We start from the raw sequence: 17,365 nt of genomic DNA on the forward strand, positions 1-17,365 counted from the left end.
TGTATTGCACAGTGTATTAGTGTAACTGCTAATGTGTGCATTGTGACATCATGTTTTTTATTTATTAATCTTGCAATTTTGATTTTCATGTTACCAAAGTAAAGCCTCCAGTGTTACATCAGCCAAACTCTGCGGCCCTTCAAAATAAAAGAGCAGTGACGCGTAGGGGGGCGGGTCCAGGCTCGGCGGGGCCTCAGCCAATCAGCGCCTCTGTTTTGCGGCTTCCCATTGGTCGACGAACAAAGTGCGACTTTTGGCCCACGCTGATGAGGCGGCGGAGCTTCCAGAAGGAGGCAAAGGCACGTCAACGTGACCGGAGGAGTGTTTAGCGTCCACGGGGTTCGTTATCACGGCTGGGACTAGAGCACAAGAAGCAGAAGAAGCATCACTCCCGAGACGTCCCCCCAAAAAACAAACCCGGAAGCACGTTAGCATTCGGTTGCTAACGCGAGCTAGCTGCCTTTTTAACCTTCCGTTACAACTCTACGGGGTGGGGGTGGGGGTGTAGTGTGTGGGGGGGGGGGGTGTTGGGGTGTCATTGCACTCCCGTGTCTGCACTGTACGTGTGTGCGCGCCCCCGTGGACGGTGTTTTTTTAAACCGAATATGCTCCACAATGAGTCAAAGGGACACCTTGGTTCATCTGTTCGCCGGAGGGTGAGTGTGTGTGTGTGTGTGTGTGGAGCTCTTTGTCACGTGATCTCCCGCAAAAGGCCGCGGTGCGTTCACGTAACATGGGATTTTTAAAACACTACGTCATCACAGTTTAAAAAAACAACAAAAGACGTAAATATTCGTGTGTTTGTGTGATGTCAGCTAACTTGCTCAATGTCACACGTCACACGTCAACGCTGTGACGTCACACACACATGTATGTATGTGTATATGTGTAACTTCGCGTTAGTTGTAAGTTAACGGTACTCTCTCTCTCTCTTTCGGGGTCGTTCCTGAAGGGGCCGTCACGTGATCACGCTGAAAGGGCATTCTGAATACACTGATGCATTTTAGGTTGAATCTGATTTTAATTACAAGCTAAAACTGTTGCAAAGAGGTTGTTATTGCACAATTAATGTATTGTGAATACTATGCATGCATCTTCAGAATATATGCAAAACAACAACCCTGTGTTTTGACAGCCACATTCAAAAAAGAATCATTTCTGATTTAATTGCAACCCTAAAGCTGTTGCAAAGAGGTTGTTATTGCACAATTAATATATTATGAATACTATGCATGTATATATTTATTATATATTATGCATGCATCCTCAGAATATATGCATAAAAACATCCCTGTGTTTTGACAGCCACATTGTAGAATCTGCTTTCTTGCCTCCAGCAGACTATCACAGGGTTGAATCTGATTTAATTGCAACCCTAAAGCTGTTACAAAGAGGTTGTATTGCACAATTAATATATTATAAATACTATGCATGCATCCTCAGAATATATGCATAAAAACATCCCTGTGTTTTGACAGCCACATTGTAGAATCTTTTACATTACATTACATTCTTGCCTCCAGCAGACTATCACAGGGTTGAATCTGATTTAATTACAAGCTAAAACTGTTGCAAAGAGGTTGCATTGCACAATTAATATATTATGAATACTATGCATGTATATATTTATAGTATATTATGCATGCATCTTCAGAATATATGCATAAAAACATCCCTGTGTTTTGACAGCCACATTGTAGAATCTGCTTTCTTGCCTCCAGCAGACTATCACAGGGTTGAATCTGATTTAATTACAAGCTAAAGCTGTTGCAAAGAGGTTGTTATTGCACAATTAATATATTGTGAATACTATGCATGTATGTATTTATTATAAATACTATGCATGCATCCTCAGAATATTTGCAAAACAACAACCCTGTGTTTTGACAGTCACATTGCAAAAAAGATCATTTTGTAGAATCTGCTTTCTTGCCTCCAGCAGACTATCACAGGTTGTTATTGCACAATTAATATATTATGAATACTATGCATGTATGTATGTATTATATATTATACATGCATCCTCAGAATATATGCATAAAAACATCCCTGTGCTTTGACAGCCACATTGTAGAATCTTCTTTCTTTTACATTACATTCTTGCCTCCAGCAGACTATCACAGGGTTGAATCTGATTTAATTACAAGCTAAAACTGTTGCTAAGAGGTTGTTATTGCACAATTAATATATTATGAATACTATGCATGTATATATTTATAGTATATTATTCAATTCAGTTTATTTTGTATAGCCCAGAATCACAAATTTGCCTCAGAGGGCTTTACAATCTGTGCACATGCATCCTCAGAATATATGCATAAAAACATCCCTGTGTTTAGACTATCACAGGGTTGAATCTGATTTAATTACAAGCTAAAGCTGTTGCAAAGAGGTTGTTATTGCACAATTAATATATTGTGAATACTATGCATGTATATATTTATTATATATTATCCATGCATCTTCAGAATATATGCATAAAAACATCCCTGTGTTTTGACAGCCACATTGTAGAATCTGAAGGGTTGAATCTGATTTAATTGCAACCCTAAAGCTGTTACAAAGAGGTTGTTATTGCACAATTAATATATTATGAATACTATGCATGTATATATTTATAGTATATTATGCATGCATCTTAAGAATATATGCATAAAAACATCCCTGTGTTTTGACAGCCACATTGCAAAAAAGAATCATTTAGTAGAATCTGCTTTCTTGCCTCCAGCAGACTATCACAGGTAATGGAGACATTTCGGTTGAATCTGATTAATTACAACCCTAAAGCTGTTGCAAAGAGGTTGTGATTGCACAATTAATATATTATAAATACTATGCATGCATCCTCAGAATATTTGCAAAACAACAACCCTGTGTTTTGACAGCCACATTGCAAAAATAAATCATTTAGTAGAATCTGCTTTCTTCACAGGTAATGAGCCGAGACATGAAGTTGAACATGATTTATTCCTTTTGGGTGTGACTAAGTACTTCACTTTTAAGTGGTGAACAACAGCAGTGAGAGTGTTTTATGGTTACTGAGACAGATACATAAACTAGAATATATTTGGCTGAAGGATTCAAGCTAAATAAAGTATTTTTCTAGATTTTATAACCAAAACATGTGTCCATGCACCTTTTTTAAGGATAGTCCATGTTTGCATAACAAGCTTAAAGTTGGCACCTAAGTGAGTTTAAATGTGACTCCCTGTTTTCTCTGTGCTTTCCAACAACGACCAGCCTTCTTCTGCCAAAAACACTATGTTGACAGGACTTTGTATTCCTGCTTTGGTGCTGATTGAAAATTAACCCTAACGAAAGATAACTGCTGTCGCTCTGGCTTTTGATGTCCTCTCGTCTGGCCCTGCCCAGTACCGTCCCGTCAGACTCCGGTTTATTCATAAATCGCATGTAGAGTGTTTTCTCTACATGTGTCACCTGAGAAATACCTGAAATGCCGTACCTGGTCATAAACTGATGCCATGGCTGTAGCATTCTTTGTACAGGGCGTCAAGTTATGCCTCACATCTTGACTCATAGTTTTGTGAATGTCTAGATGTGAAAACCCCCTAATGGATCTAATGGTAGTCCCTACTCTAAAAAAAAAAGTATTTGCAGTTGTTATGCAATTCCTATTTGCTTCATACTTAGTGAAAATACATGTATATGGGATTTTAGAACGTGGTGTGGCACTGAACAGAAGCTTGTTGTTATTTCTACCAAGAAACACAAAGCATTCCTGACTGGCTCTCTGTTCCCACGCTGTGCCGTTTCTCATCTATATGCCGGGGATCCTTTAAATTCCCCGAAACAAATCATTCGCTAAATTGTTTATTTATTATTAACACTTTTCACACCTACGACCATCGCGACTGTTGACAACGTCGAAGAAAGACGCTCCGTTTAAGTCTTGTTCTGTCAGCTGAGGCTTGTTTGCTCTGTCACCTCCATCTTTTACACCCCTTGTCTTTTTTTTTTGACAGATGTGGGGGCACGGTAGGAGCCATATTGACCTGTCCGCTGGAAGTCGTGAAGACCCGTCTGCAGTCGTCCTCCATCACCCTCTATGTGTCTGAGGTTCAGCTCAGTACGGTCAACGGGGCCAGTGTGGCCCGCATGTCCCCGCCGGGCCCCCTGCACTGCCTCAAGTGGGTATTCAACAGCATTTATCACGGTCAGACTGTCACGTCAATGCTACTACTCTTATCCAATACTTAACAGTCCGGTACTATCCATGCTCTTATTTGTTCTTTCTTTTATTACCTAAAAAAATATTAACAAAATATAAAATTCAGAACAGGATTCGAATGTATTTGTACTTAAAATGCATGCTCCTAAAAAAAAAACAAAGTCAAGTGCTTCCTAAACTAACAGCCAGCCACCAGGGACATTTGGGGGGGCTGTCATGCCGCTGCACGCTCACCTTACACTGGCGTTATAAAACTCTCCTGAATGTTGAAGGCTGCTGTCCAGAGAAGAAGATTAATAAAGTCTACTGTATGATACTCGTTTTACCCGTCTGCTCTCTGGTGCATTATACAACAGAGAGCAGACAGGCAAAATGAAAAATGAAGAAGAACCTTATTTTAAGTCTTACTCTGTTGCAAAAATTGGAAACACTTGCGGGAATGTGGCACAACGTGAAAGTGAAAGCAGTAATCTGTTTATACAAATGTCAACGTGCAATAAACAGATTTTGACCCTCAAAATCAGTAAAAAAAAAGTAATCAAAATAATCGTGATTATCATTTTGGTTATTTGACCATTAAAAAAAATAATTTGGAACCAGTTCTTTTTGTGGGCATCTCTACTTACATCCAGTATGTATTTTCTATACACTATAAACAATGTTACATAAACTAACACCTCAGTACTCATTGATAGCTCATGGTAATTATTATAGTTTTTAACCAGAATAACTGGAGCTGTTCATGTATGTAGCTAACGGTTCCTCCTCCCTGCTCTCTCGGAGACGTTTGCCCACAGAGCGGTGGTTCCCTCTTCAGTGGGCACCATGTTGTTTGTCGTGTTGTTGTTGTTGTTGTTGTTGTTGTTGTTGTTGTTGTTGTTGTTTGGTCTGGCTGACGTCCCTCTGGCAGGGCCAACCTCTCCCTGAAACCCAACTCCTCAGCCTCTGGGAAAACAGTACACAGGGCACACATCGGTCTCTTTTTAGCCAAACAGTCCAACTATTATTCATTTATCTTGTGAGTTTTTCATGCATTTTAATTCCTCACGACCTGTGTGCGTGTGCTTTCGACAGGCCTCCTATTTTACGTCCACTGAGGGAAATACCTTTTTGATTTGGTTAAAATGCCTGTTGCGATGTTGAAGGAAATTAGATCCGCTCCGGGAGGAAGAGAATGGCCGTCCCTCGTCGAAAGAGAACGTGTCCCGGCTGGAAAAGATTAGTTTGATGGCTCCGTGCCACTTTTAAAATTTGCTGAACTGAGTGGAGACTTTGTTCTGAAGACTGGCAGTATCATCCCAACGAAAAACATTTTGGCATATTGTCCAACTGCTGTTGAATACAGTTCTGCAACCAATTGCTAGAAGGTCCGCCGGCAATGTAAGGTCTTTTCATTTAGTGGCATATTCTCTAGATTAAATACCTTGCAACAGACATTTTTCTTGTTCTTTTCTAAAAACAAAAATGTAGGATGTTTTATAATTCTGTGAGAGTACATTAAGGACTTGCAACCACCAATCACATTACACCGTTGACATGTTGCAGGCATTGGCGGATAGTGCGGGGTCAACGAGGCTGGGGGACAATTTCAAAATGTTTATTTAGCCAGACTGAACTCTGCAGCCACCGAAGCCTAACGCGGCTCTCTGGTGTTAAGACATGACTCATACGTTAAGATGTTCACACAACAATACATGAGAAAATGCACGACTGTTACGGCTGTGAAAGGTTACACTTTAAAACCCTCCCTTTTTCTTGGAAATGTGTTTGTTCATGATTTATTTCTGTTATGTTGCTAAGCTTGCCTGCAGGGCTTTAAACAAGGACATGTAGCAGCCAGTTTGAAATCAAATGTCATCATCCTGGATCATTATTACTATAGAAAACACCCAAAAAGCCTAAAGACAAAAACTTGCTCTAGTTAAATAATGATTTTAATTATTTACGCATATCAAAGCCTTCGTCTGAACACACAATTCTTCCGGCCTGTAAAATCATATTCTGTAAAAAACAAAGGAGCAGATTCAAAAAAACTTTGCTGAACTGAGTGGAGACTTTCATTAATTATATTTATTCACAAATAAAAAAAAAGTTATGACGAACAGTCCTTTTAATTACTTTACAAGAAGGAGCTATTAAAAAAGATAAATGTTCTAATCATCATTATCATCACAATAGCCTAGGCTACATGCCCATTTTCCATTAGTGCTCTAGCACACCTGGCTGCTATTGTTGTTGTATTATTGTTATATATATATATATATATATATATATATATATATATATATATATATACAAGACAAAAAATCTCCCTACACACACATTAATATAGAGCATGTGGTCGTGAGGCTGATACGGCCACACGGGCACGTTGTGTACTTTTGATCACCACACAAACCTCTTCAAATATATTTTTTATCTCTCATAGTCTTAATGTTAAAATCTAAAACGTGTGTCCCCCTACAGCCATCAGTACCCAACACACACACCACAATGCAATCGTGATGGAAGGGGTAACAACTGGCAAGCGTTTCTATTCTTAGATCCCCACTGGTTGTTCGGCTTTGAATGTGGGCTAAAGGTCCTTCTGAAAGTGGAAGGACAGGAAAGGCCATGGCTTATTAATAATCTCAGGGATTATCCTGTTAAATAAATATATTCCTTGGATGTCATGGCCACATTTAAACATACTTTCAGTGTTACTCACCAAAATGCATAGTATGAGTTAAGCCCTCCATGTTAACTTTCTTAGTCTTCTTCACCTTCACCTTATTTATTCTACTGCAGGTAACGTTAGCGATTGCCGTACAGAGTTTGCTAATAAGAATAGGACGATAAAAGAAAGTTGATTATTAAGTTAAATATTTAGCTGCAAATGTATTTTAAGGATTTTGCAACTTCTTGTGTTGCTGCTCAAGAAAGCTCAAGAATAATAAAGCATTTTTCTTTTTCCTTTTCTTGATTAATTGTCTTTTTCTTTTTCACAAAATCCGAACGATACCCATCCCTACTTGTACACATGCATGAGAGCAAACAAAATGGTGACCCACACATTACTCTACAGGGTTAATAGTGGTCAAACCTGTCGTAAAATAGCAAATAAAACTTGTTGTAACCTTGTAATAACACTAAAACATGCATGTTGCCTCAGTGGTAAAGTCATAATGTACTTATTTTCTGTGCTTTTGTTTGTTTTCAGGTTGATATTGGAGAAAGAAGGACCTCGTTCTCTCTTCAGGGGCTTGGGGCCAAACTTGGTGGGCGTGGCACCTTCCAGGTAAACTGTTTCCTGTTGGCTCTAATACTCATCATCATATTCTGAACGATGTGTACCGCCTTTGATTATGACTAAGAAGACTATTAAGCTATTATTTCTCTCTTAAAGAAAGAAGGCTCTAATTTAATTACCAAACTATCAAAAATGAGCACGTTGACATGAAACATTCAGCGGGAAAGCAGACGTAGGGTATGCATTAAAGGTAGTTTTTCATCCAGTTTCACAGCAGTAACCCGTTTCTGAAGTTAAAGAAAAAGCTCACATCCAAATTTAAATATTTGTTTATTTCATAGATAGTCATATCTTCATGGTAGTATTGAACAATGTTATGGCACATTGCAAGTTTTCCTCATCGTGCATGCCTAGCCCAGTGCACCACATGACCTACCAGACCGTCAGTGGTCTTTAATTTATTAAAATGTATGTTTTAATAAATATGTTCCAAGATCACTTTCACTTTAATGAGTGGGTGGCAAGCAAATGGCTGGAACTTTGGATCTTGAGGACAAAACACCACCCATAACACCATAATACTGCCCACGCCTAACAAAGATTTATATCTGCACCAGACGCTGTTTAGACGTTGTACTAAACAAGCACCTGAGTCATCTTATCTTATCACTTCTGTGCTTTGATATCAACTGTTCTTGATATCAACTGTTCTTCTATGGTGGCTAATTCAGTCCTGTTGGTTCAGGACTATTTCTAAGTGAGTTATGGACACATTTGATACAGTGTTATTTTGGCTGTTAGGAGCAGTGGCATTATATAACCGCCACGGGGCTCTTCGCGGTTATTTGGCGACCAAGAAGGGACAAAAAGAAAACAGGATCATTTAGGTCCCATTTATCTTCGTGGCTTTCTCGGCAGCGTTCTGCACTGAAACGAGGCATTTTGAAGACTAGTTAGGTAATGATGTATAAGTCGTGATCATTAATCAAAGCGGCGGGGGGGGGGCTAATGGAGGCGGGCTGCGCTTAATGTTGCAGAAAGCAGGTGCCGGTGCTAAGCACATGTGGAGTGTTTTTGTTAGTACGTGAGGCCTCCCGAGCTGTGACGTAGATTTAAAGATGAACGCACACGCAAACACCGTCTTCTCGTGTGACTTTGAGCGTCATTAACGAGTCTTGACTAAGCACATTTGACAAATGAACCAGACAGTGTGCTGTTAGAGGAAGAAAAAAAAACAGTTTTATTTAGACATGAACATGATCATTGTGACCTTTTTTTTAATTAGTGAACACAAGATAATTAGTGAAAATAAACAAAGACGGGCTGTTTTAGACTCGTTAGCCTCTTTGTTTAACTCAGCTGATTTGCTCTCGGCTTTACACTTAAAGCTCATTAAGCTGAACCTGACAGTTTAACATGTTGTAATTAATAAGCTGCATCACAACTGGAGGTGAATAGTTGGCCCGGGACTCATTTTCTTTAAACTTTAACACCAAAACAAGGCCTGTGTAGCAGATACTCACCCTTTTTTTTTTTGGTCCTTTTGCTTCCAACAGAGCAATCTACTTTGCTGCCTACTCCACAGCCAAAGAGAAACTGAACGGTGTGTTGGAACCCGACTCCACACAGGTACACATGGTGTCGGCAGGAATGGCAGGTAACTATATATGTGTGTGATGTAACCTGGTTGACCTTCACCTCCACAGAAGTCTGTTTAAACACACGGTGACGGCGTGATCGCCTCGTGCTCGTCTGAAATGCTGAGTAACGTACAGTAGGGATGCCGCTTTGGCTAAGCCGTGGTAGAACTGGTTTGTACAGATTTTGTCTTTTGACAATTTAAGTACTCCACCCACTTCACGTGGATTCTTTGTGTTTATTTGATCAACTGCCAACAAGTGTTATTATAACCTATAACTGAAACAAAAACGCATTGGAAGAATTGGGGCAGCAAAAAAACTATATCCTTCAGAGGAACTAATACTGAACTGAAACAACATTGCCCTGTTAAAAAAACAAATAAAAGTAATACAACAGTCAGCTTAAATTAATTTAATTATTTATTTATTTTCTGCTTTAATAAAAGGATGAATTCCCGTCAGCTCTCGTGGCATTGAACCAGAGAAATTGACGATGTGCCACAATTGCTGCACAATTAATTCCCCTTTGCTTTTCACGTGCAGTTTTGTCTTAATTGTCTTGAATAATTAACAAGATGATTTAGATATTGTAGTACATCAAATTCCATTTAACCAACCTATTTTGCGTAATATTAACGAACTGGTGACAAGTTTTCTTCTGAATGTGGTCGTGAATGAGCACTCAAGTTGAAAACTACTGCAAAACTAAATGTATACAAAAAATTAAACCTTTCTGGAAAAACTGAAAACTACACTAAAACTGCTACCTGCGATTTTTAACATTTAATTAAAAAAACTTTCATTGTGGAAAAAGGCCACATTTAAATACAGTTCCATTAATCTCTTCCACTTTATATGTCAAAGGTCTGTCATGTCATGCTCTCATGTCATGCTGTCATGTCACTGTGACCCAGCTGTGAACACCAAACAATGTGGTCAGCCAGCCAGCTACAGCTACAACGTGTATGGGTGTGTTTTTATTTGTGTATTTTTATATATATACGGGTGAGTCTGACGGGTGGTGCCACTTTTAACCCACCATGTCTCAGACTTTTCAAAAGTCAAGGTCAGCTTTGTCAGTGTCTCTCCGGTGGCGCTCCACGTTCCCTGCAGAGCGGACTGAGCTGAGCCGACAGGTGACGAGGAGGCGACAGTGTAAGGATTATTCTCGTCTGTGCACTGAGACGTGATACCTACTGCTGAACTTTGATCTGGATTACATGGCACTGCGCTACGTAATTAGGATACAAAAAAAGAAAGGCTACAGTTACAAACAATAGGATGTAATCAGATTACCGGTACATTTAGTAAAAAGACAAATGACTCGCAGGATCAAACATTACAACAGTTCACCACACAAGTCAAAACTGCTTTCATTGGCTGGAAACATCGCCATTATTTTGTGTGTGAAATGCCCCAAAAAAGAGGAAACAGTGTCACAGTACAGTGCAGGATGGTTCGCACACTTTCCAGTTCATCAGAATGATTCCATTTGCCCAGAAGGGATCCCAGCGGTTCGGAGGAAATGAAATGAGAACCGGAATTTGATTTGATTCATGAGAACTGCTTCTGCTCAAAGTAAACATCCGGCAACACTGACGTGCCAAACGATCCGAGTCTATTGGACGATGACGATATTTTCACACCTGGAGGGCAGAACTTGCTCCGTGTAGCGATGATGTTCCACTTTTCTGATTTGCATACAAAGAAATGGCAAAAATTTAAGCTCTTTTCTTTTGTCTTTTATTTGCATATTTTGTGTATCGAGGTAAACCAAAAGTAAAGGCAAGTAATAAAGTAACACAACTTTAATATTGTGGTACTTGTATTATTGTACTGATTACATATTTATGCCGAGTCAGTGAGAGCCGCGGACGCAGCAATGATGTTTTCGGTTTGTCGTAAACGCCACATCTCAGGAACACATGGAGGGGACGTCTTCAAATTCATGACAAACGGCCACCTGGACAACAGGATGAACTGGTTAGGTTATGGAGGTCAAAGGTCACTGTGGCCTCACTTAACATGTTTTGGCAATAACTCAAGAATGCATGTGCCGATTATGCAAAGTGGAACTAATTTAAACAGTTAGCTGTAGTTCCCAACAAAGGCATCAGGAAACAGTGAGATGATTAATAGAAAAAAACCAGTTTGGATACTCTCTTTTCTCTAATTTTTTTTAAATGTATCATTTGAACAGTAATTTAAGTGAAACATTTTGAGAAATGTAGACATAATTTATAGGGTAGACCTCCAAAACATGCAACAGAATTAAAACTACACACTGATTTTTATATAACAGTTCATGACTCAAAATGTCTGGGAACCACTGGTTTAATCTTTAACAATGTGTTGAATATATGTTGTATTTATTGTAAAAATCTGTAGCTTAACTAGTAACTATAGCTGTCGAATGCATACATAAAAAGTCAAAGTGCAACATATGAACTCGGGAAGTATAAAACAGCTTCATGTCGGGGTTTTTCCCCCGAGGTTGGACCGTGCTCTGTCAGATGTTGCAGGATAATGCTGGTATGGGGAAAGTGAAATGGTTGCATGCCGTTCATTTTGCCACACACAAGCCTGTGTCTGTTTTAGGCTTTAACTACCGTAGCTCCCCTCACCACCAGGGGTCTCTAGCTGCACCTGTGACGAGTTACTCTGGTCTGCGTGAGTACTCGCCACAGACCTGTGCTGCTTTTCATATCTGGTTCTTTGCTTTCTGTCTTGTTTAACATTTCTGTTCTAGTGTTTTTTTTTTGGGTTATTTATTTATTTTTACGGCTCTCACATTTCATTTTAAATCACTGCATTCAGTTGCCCCCTAGTAGCACAGATACACTTTTTCCCTCGATGCTTTCTTTGTGATTTTACATTTCGTTTTGTTAAAAGAGCATTTTTACGCTGTTAAACATGCCTGCTGCATAAACAACATTATATCTTCCTCAGAGGGTTAGTTGTCAGACACTTTCTGTTACCACTGGCAGCTTCACAATATCATTTTCTTTTCATTTTAGAACAAAATGTAATCCTGTTTTTTTTTTTTTTCCTTCCACAGGTTTTACAGCCATCACAGCAACCAATCCAATATGGCTCATTAAGACCCGTCTCCAGCTGGACGCCAGGTAAATATGACACCAGGGAGAGAGCTTGGAGAAGCTCAGTTTCCCAAGAGACGGATGTACAGTTGTTATAAGCCCTTGGATACGTTTCTCATTAATGTAAATGCTCTTGACCAACCAGGAGCAGGTTCTTTATAAAGCAACACTTTCACTCAACAACAATATGGTTTCTTGTTTATTAAACATGACTTGCAGCTTTATAAAAAGCCCCATTTAACAATTATCTTAACTTATAGAATCTGAGTGGTAGTATCAAAACATTATAATTTTCTATTAACCTCAAACATATAATTACTATAACTATATAGAGTCGAATAAAAACCCGCCTGTTCAGCTCGGCCTCAGGTGCTGCTGCTTGCGGGCGGCTTTCTCGTGAACCGGATACAAACTCATACAAACAACTTCACACTCGACACCGCGGCGCTGGTGAAATAACCTTTAGGGATGTTTTCATTTCCCTGCGGTTACAAAGTAGAGCAATAAGCGGAGGTGATTTGCTGCCAGTAACCTAATGACTATTGCTAAAAGTTAGTAAACACTGACCTGTCGATTTGGGTCGGTTCTCCTGTCGGCTAGCCGCTTATTGGTTCAAATTTGATAAATATTCAACATGTCGTGTGACCAAATTGCTCCAAATTCGATACTGCATGTGTTTGGGGTCCTCAGCAATACTCCCACCAAGTGTGAAGTAGATTGGATGAACGGTTCATAAGATATATGAAGGACGGACACACACACACACACACACACACACACACACACACACACACACACACACACACACACACACACACTGTCTTGTAATTGTTTTTTTACCATGATTGTATATAAGAAACGGACGTAGTCATCGTGATGTCACCCATTGGTTTTTGGACTGCCGTTTTGAAGCCTCAAGTTTGGCGATTTCGCCGTCGCCATCTTGGAATACGGCCATCGCCGTGTTTTTTTTTTTTTTTTTTTTTTTTTTTAAATACGGAGGAGTGACGTAGAGAAGCCGTTTACAGCTCTGGTAGCAACAGCGACCTGTCAATCACAGTAAGCCCGTCCTAAATCAAATTCTGCTTTATGGTCTGTTTGACTCTAAATGGAGCATCATTTACTAAATGAACATCATGCTGTATTGAAGAAGACTTGAAACTAGAGATTGAGACCATAAACTCATGTTTACAATGTTTACTGAGGGAATAAATCAAGAGAGAAGTAGAGTCATTTTCTCATAGACTTCTATACAACCAGAGGAGTCGCCCCCTGATGGACAGGAGAGAGAATGCAAGTTTTAAGACACTTCCGCATCTCGGCAAAACTTTACGGCTGTTTTTTGCACTACAGGGTTAACTTTCTTAACAGAGAAGTTATTCCCTTGTTTCCTACATATTTAAATGAGCCTATAACTCTGGTGCAGATAAGAAGCTGTGAACTCTGCCTGTCAAATAAATGAATAAACATATGCACAGACAGAGAGGGGACTCTGATGTGATTTACATGGATACTGCACGTAACTGCAGGTCACATGACCAATGAATTGATTCTAGATCATCACTGGTGTAAGCCGTGCTGCTGGTATGTCACCTTCCCATGAGCACTTGTGTTTTAAATGTAAACATCAACGGTGAGCTGGAGCAGAAACTGGTTCCTCATGTAACCCAGGAGTCTATCAGTATTATGATTCACGTCATGACATCCATCTGCATCGTGACATGGACATTTCCAAAAGTGCAAAGTCGGTTCTTTCCCTTGACGTGTCCTCTCCTTTCCCCAGGAACCGAGGCGAGCGGCGGTTGAGCGCGTTCGAGTGCATGCGGCGGGTCTACCAGACGGATGGGCTGCGAGGGTTCTACCGGGGAATGTCGGCATCCTACGCCGGCATCTCAGAGACTGTGATCCACTTTGTGATCTATGAAAACATCAAACGGCGCCTCATGGAGGCCAAGGCGCCGCAGAACATGGAGGAGGAGGAGGAGACGTCCAAAGACGCCTCAGACTTTATCGGGATGATGCTCGCCGCTGCCACCTCCAAGACCTGTGCCACATCTATCGCCTATCCTCATGGTAAGGGTGTAGTGCTGGGTGGAGTCCTGACAGATCGGTACTGAACATGTTCAACTCGAAAACCAAGATGAGAAGGAAGCGAGATGGCTCACGTGTTAGCTACTTCCACCATCAGCTCCGGAACAAAACGGCCATTGCTCCACAGTTTAATTCTGTTACTGTGCTGTTATTTCACAATATATTGAGGCTGCATTTTATCATTTTATTTATAGGAACTGTTTTTAACTCCTAGATTTATTTATTTAAAGGTATAATATGTTAAATGTGTTGGTTGCAGCTTGTAAACCACAGACTGTATATAAGAAGTGGACGGCTATTTTGTCGTGGCCATCTTGGATTACGGCCATCGCCATGTTGGGGTTTTTTTTTGCAACCAATGAAGGGAAGTAACCATATTTGGTATGCAGAAGCGAGACATAGAGACGCCATATACGGCTCGGGTAGCAGCAGCGCATACTGTAATTTATGGTCTGTTTGACTCTAAATGGAGCATCATTTACTAAATGAACATCATGCTGTATTGAAGAAGACTTGAAACTAGAGATTGAGACCATAAACTCATGTTTACAATGTTTACTGAGGGAATAAATCAAGAGAGAAGTAGAGTCATTTTCTCATAGACTTCTATACAACCAGAGGAGTCGCCCCCTGGTGGTCAGTAGAGAGAATGCATGTTTTAAGACCACCTGTTGGAGAAAACAAAGCAGAAAATCTGAAAAATCAAAAGTTATTTCCTGATTGTTTCCGAAGCACAAATACACACCATCACGCCTCCACACAACCCTGCGAGAAGGTGCTGTTGATTTTGAATGAATGCAGCCGAAGGGCAGACGTCATCCTGTCGGCTCTGCTCGTGTAAACAGACAAACAGACAAAAACTGTTTGCAGATGCCAATAAACATCACAAACACAGCAAAAGAAGAAGCAAGGAGAAAATACACCTCCAACGACTTCTAGTGGGTCATTTAGAGGGATTCTTTTTGGTTCAGTCAACACATTGTTTTTACTAAAAAAAAAAGATTTCTTAACAATTTTGTCAAACTCGGTTATAAAAGAAAGGTGTTTGTGGTTTTAACAATAAACGATAGCAACCATATCACATCCATACAGGGGTCAGACATATACAACTGCTCAAAAATACATAATAATATTTATATATTTAGTTTAATTGTTTGTTTTTAACCCACTGGCACTCGGTATCTGTTTACAAATGGTACCAGAACATCTTACTTGCTCTGCCAAATTGGCTAATATCTTACATAATTAATATGTGGTTTCCATCCTTTTAACCCTTCCTTCTCCGCGTTACTCTGCAGAAGTGATCCGCACCCGGCTACGCGAGGAGGGCACCAAGTACAACTCCTTCTTCCAGACTCTAACCACGGTGCCCCGGGAGGAGGGCTACCGGGCCCTGTACCGCGGCCTCACCACCCACCTGGTGCGACAGATCCCCAACACCGCCATCATGATGTGCACCTACGAGCTGGTGGTCTACCTCCTGAGCGGTTAAAGCCTTCTCCCTCTTTTTTTGTTTTGTTTTTTGTTCCCCCCCCCATGCGTAAGAGAGTGTATGTAACCCTGACCCACCACCACCACCATGTTCGGAGACGAAAGAAGAGAAAGAACGAGAGCCCCGCTCGCCAGAAGATGACGGACACACCACCGTGACCTTTTTGTCCCAGTGACGAACGCTGTTGTTAAAAATAAGTTGGGAGTTTTGTTGTGGAACCAAAAGGGTCTGGAACAAGGTGGGGGTGGGGGTGGGGCTTGGAGGAGGAACGCAATGTTCCTCACGTTGGTTTGGGGACCGGGGTTCAACAGTGGCAAAGAAACAGGTTGCCCTATTTATAGTTTTATTCCATCCCTTTCTCCCTTCGGTTATACACGAGGCTCCTGGAGGCTCCGGGTGCTGAAGATATTGTTACAATATATTCTGCCTCTAATAATACTAATAATGAGAAGGACAGTAATTCCAATCCTTACTACCTAGTGGATATAAACAAAACAAAAAACTTTGCATTCATGCATAAGCATAACTTTTCAGCAATATTATTAGTAGTATCAGTATTCCCTGCATCCATCAGAGCACCACTAGAGGACCAGAGTACAAAGAGACAAGTATCTGACGGGGGGAGGCGCTCTCAAGATATTGCTGCTGGTTGAGATGGGAAGGGTGGAGATTGGGAGGGGGGGGGGTGAGGCGAATGGGAGCCGTGCCTCGTGTTTAAATAGTGACGTAGATGGTGATGGTGGTGATGATGCACGACGGCTGTAGGAGGAAGAGACGCTGCGGTCGGCGTGCCTCAGGACGGAGAGTCGTACACTGGTATTTGTGTGGTTACAGGTGAACCTCATTAGAACCTCGTTAACGTAGACACACTCGCTCAACCGAAAGGCTGCCGGCATCCCATAATACGAACGCACGTACAGCTCGTTACACTAAATACCCTTTGAGAAAGTCTGTATTAATGACGTCGGACCTGTTTGTGGAGAGATCACTAACATGGAGGGTAAAAAAAAAAACCCCAAATAAAACTGATTACAATCCACGTTTAAACTGCTGGACTGTAAATAAACAGGAGGAAGTATAAACACTGACACCCCCCCCCCCCCCACCCCCATGTCGTGAATTCCAAATAAATGTGATTAACAAATTTTAACAAACGGATATAAAAATTCCTACATAAACGCAGTTCATTTCTTCAGAGGAGAGATTTCCCGGTTCAGACCTTACCTTTTTTTTAACGGCGTTGTTCTTATAGCGCCTTTTTTTTTTTTTTTTTTTTTTTTTCTTTAAATGTCTTTCTCCAGAATCCTCATCTCATGTTGTTTTATTCCTTTTCTTTTTCTCTCTCTCAGTTGGAGAGTCCAGGCTAGTTTCTACAGGCGAGGACAATCCTCTCGAGGTTTACTCTGGAAACTTGTTTTACAGTTTTGAGCCAGTGTTTTGGAGGAAGCGGCCAGGAATATGCTCTTCATAAGTGCACATTAATTCAATGCAGACCCGTTTATGAAAAAAAAACAACTCCTTGTTCAGTTGTTTTTGAAAACAGATGAACTGCATTACAGTTTAAAAAAAAAAAAAAAAAATGAAACATCTAGTTTGTTTGTCAGTGTTCTATGTTCTGTTTGATTT

The 17,365-nt window shown here is 40.4% G+C and overlaps 1 protein-coding gene across 1 annotated transcript; it reads left to right on the top strand.

Moving 5' to 3' along the window:
* Window positions 1-265: 265 nt before the first annotated feature.
* Window positions 266-17,012, top strand: LOC129089544 (solute carrier family 25 member 36-A). The gene is made up of 7 exons (XM_054596902.1): window positions 266-656; window positions 3,984-4,148; window positions 7,389-7,466; window positions 8,975-9,075; window positions 12,117-12,183; window positions 13,940-14,229; window positions 15,546-17,012. Exons 1-7 carry the CDS (start codon window positions 616-618, stop codon window positions 15,737-15,739), a joined length of 936 nt encoding a protein of 311 aa, XP_054452877.1. The 5' UTR covers window positions 266-615; the 3' UTR covers window positions 15,740-17,012.
* The last annotated feature ends 353 nt before the right edge of the window (window positions 17,013-17,365 follow it).

Source organism: Anoplopoma fimbria, chromosome 1, assembly GCF_027596085.1.
Source record: "Anoplopoma fimbria isolate UVic2021 breed Golden Eagle Sablefish chromosome 1, Afim_UVic_2022, whole genome shotgun sequence".
Lineage (NCBI taxonomy): Eukaryota > Metazoa > Chordata > Actinopteri > Perciformes > Anoplopomatidae > Anoplopoma > Anoplopoma fimbria.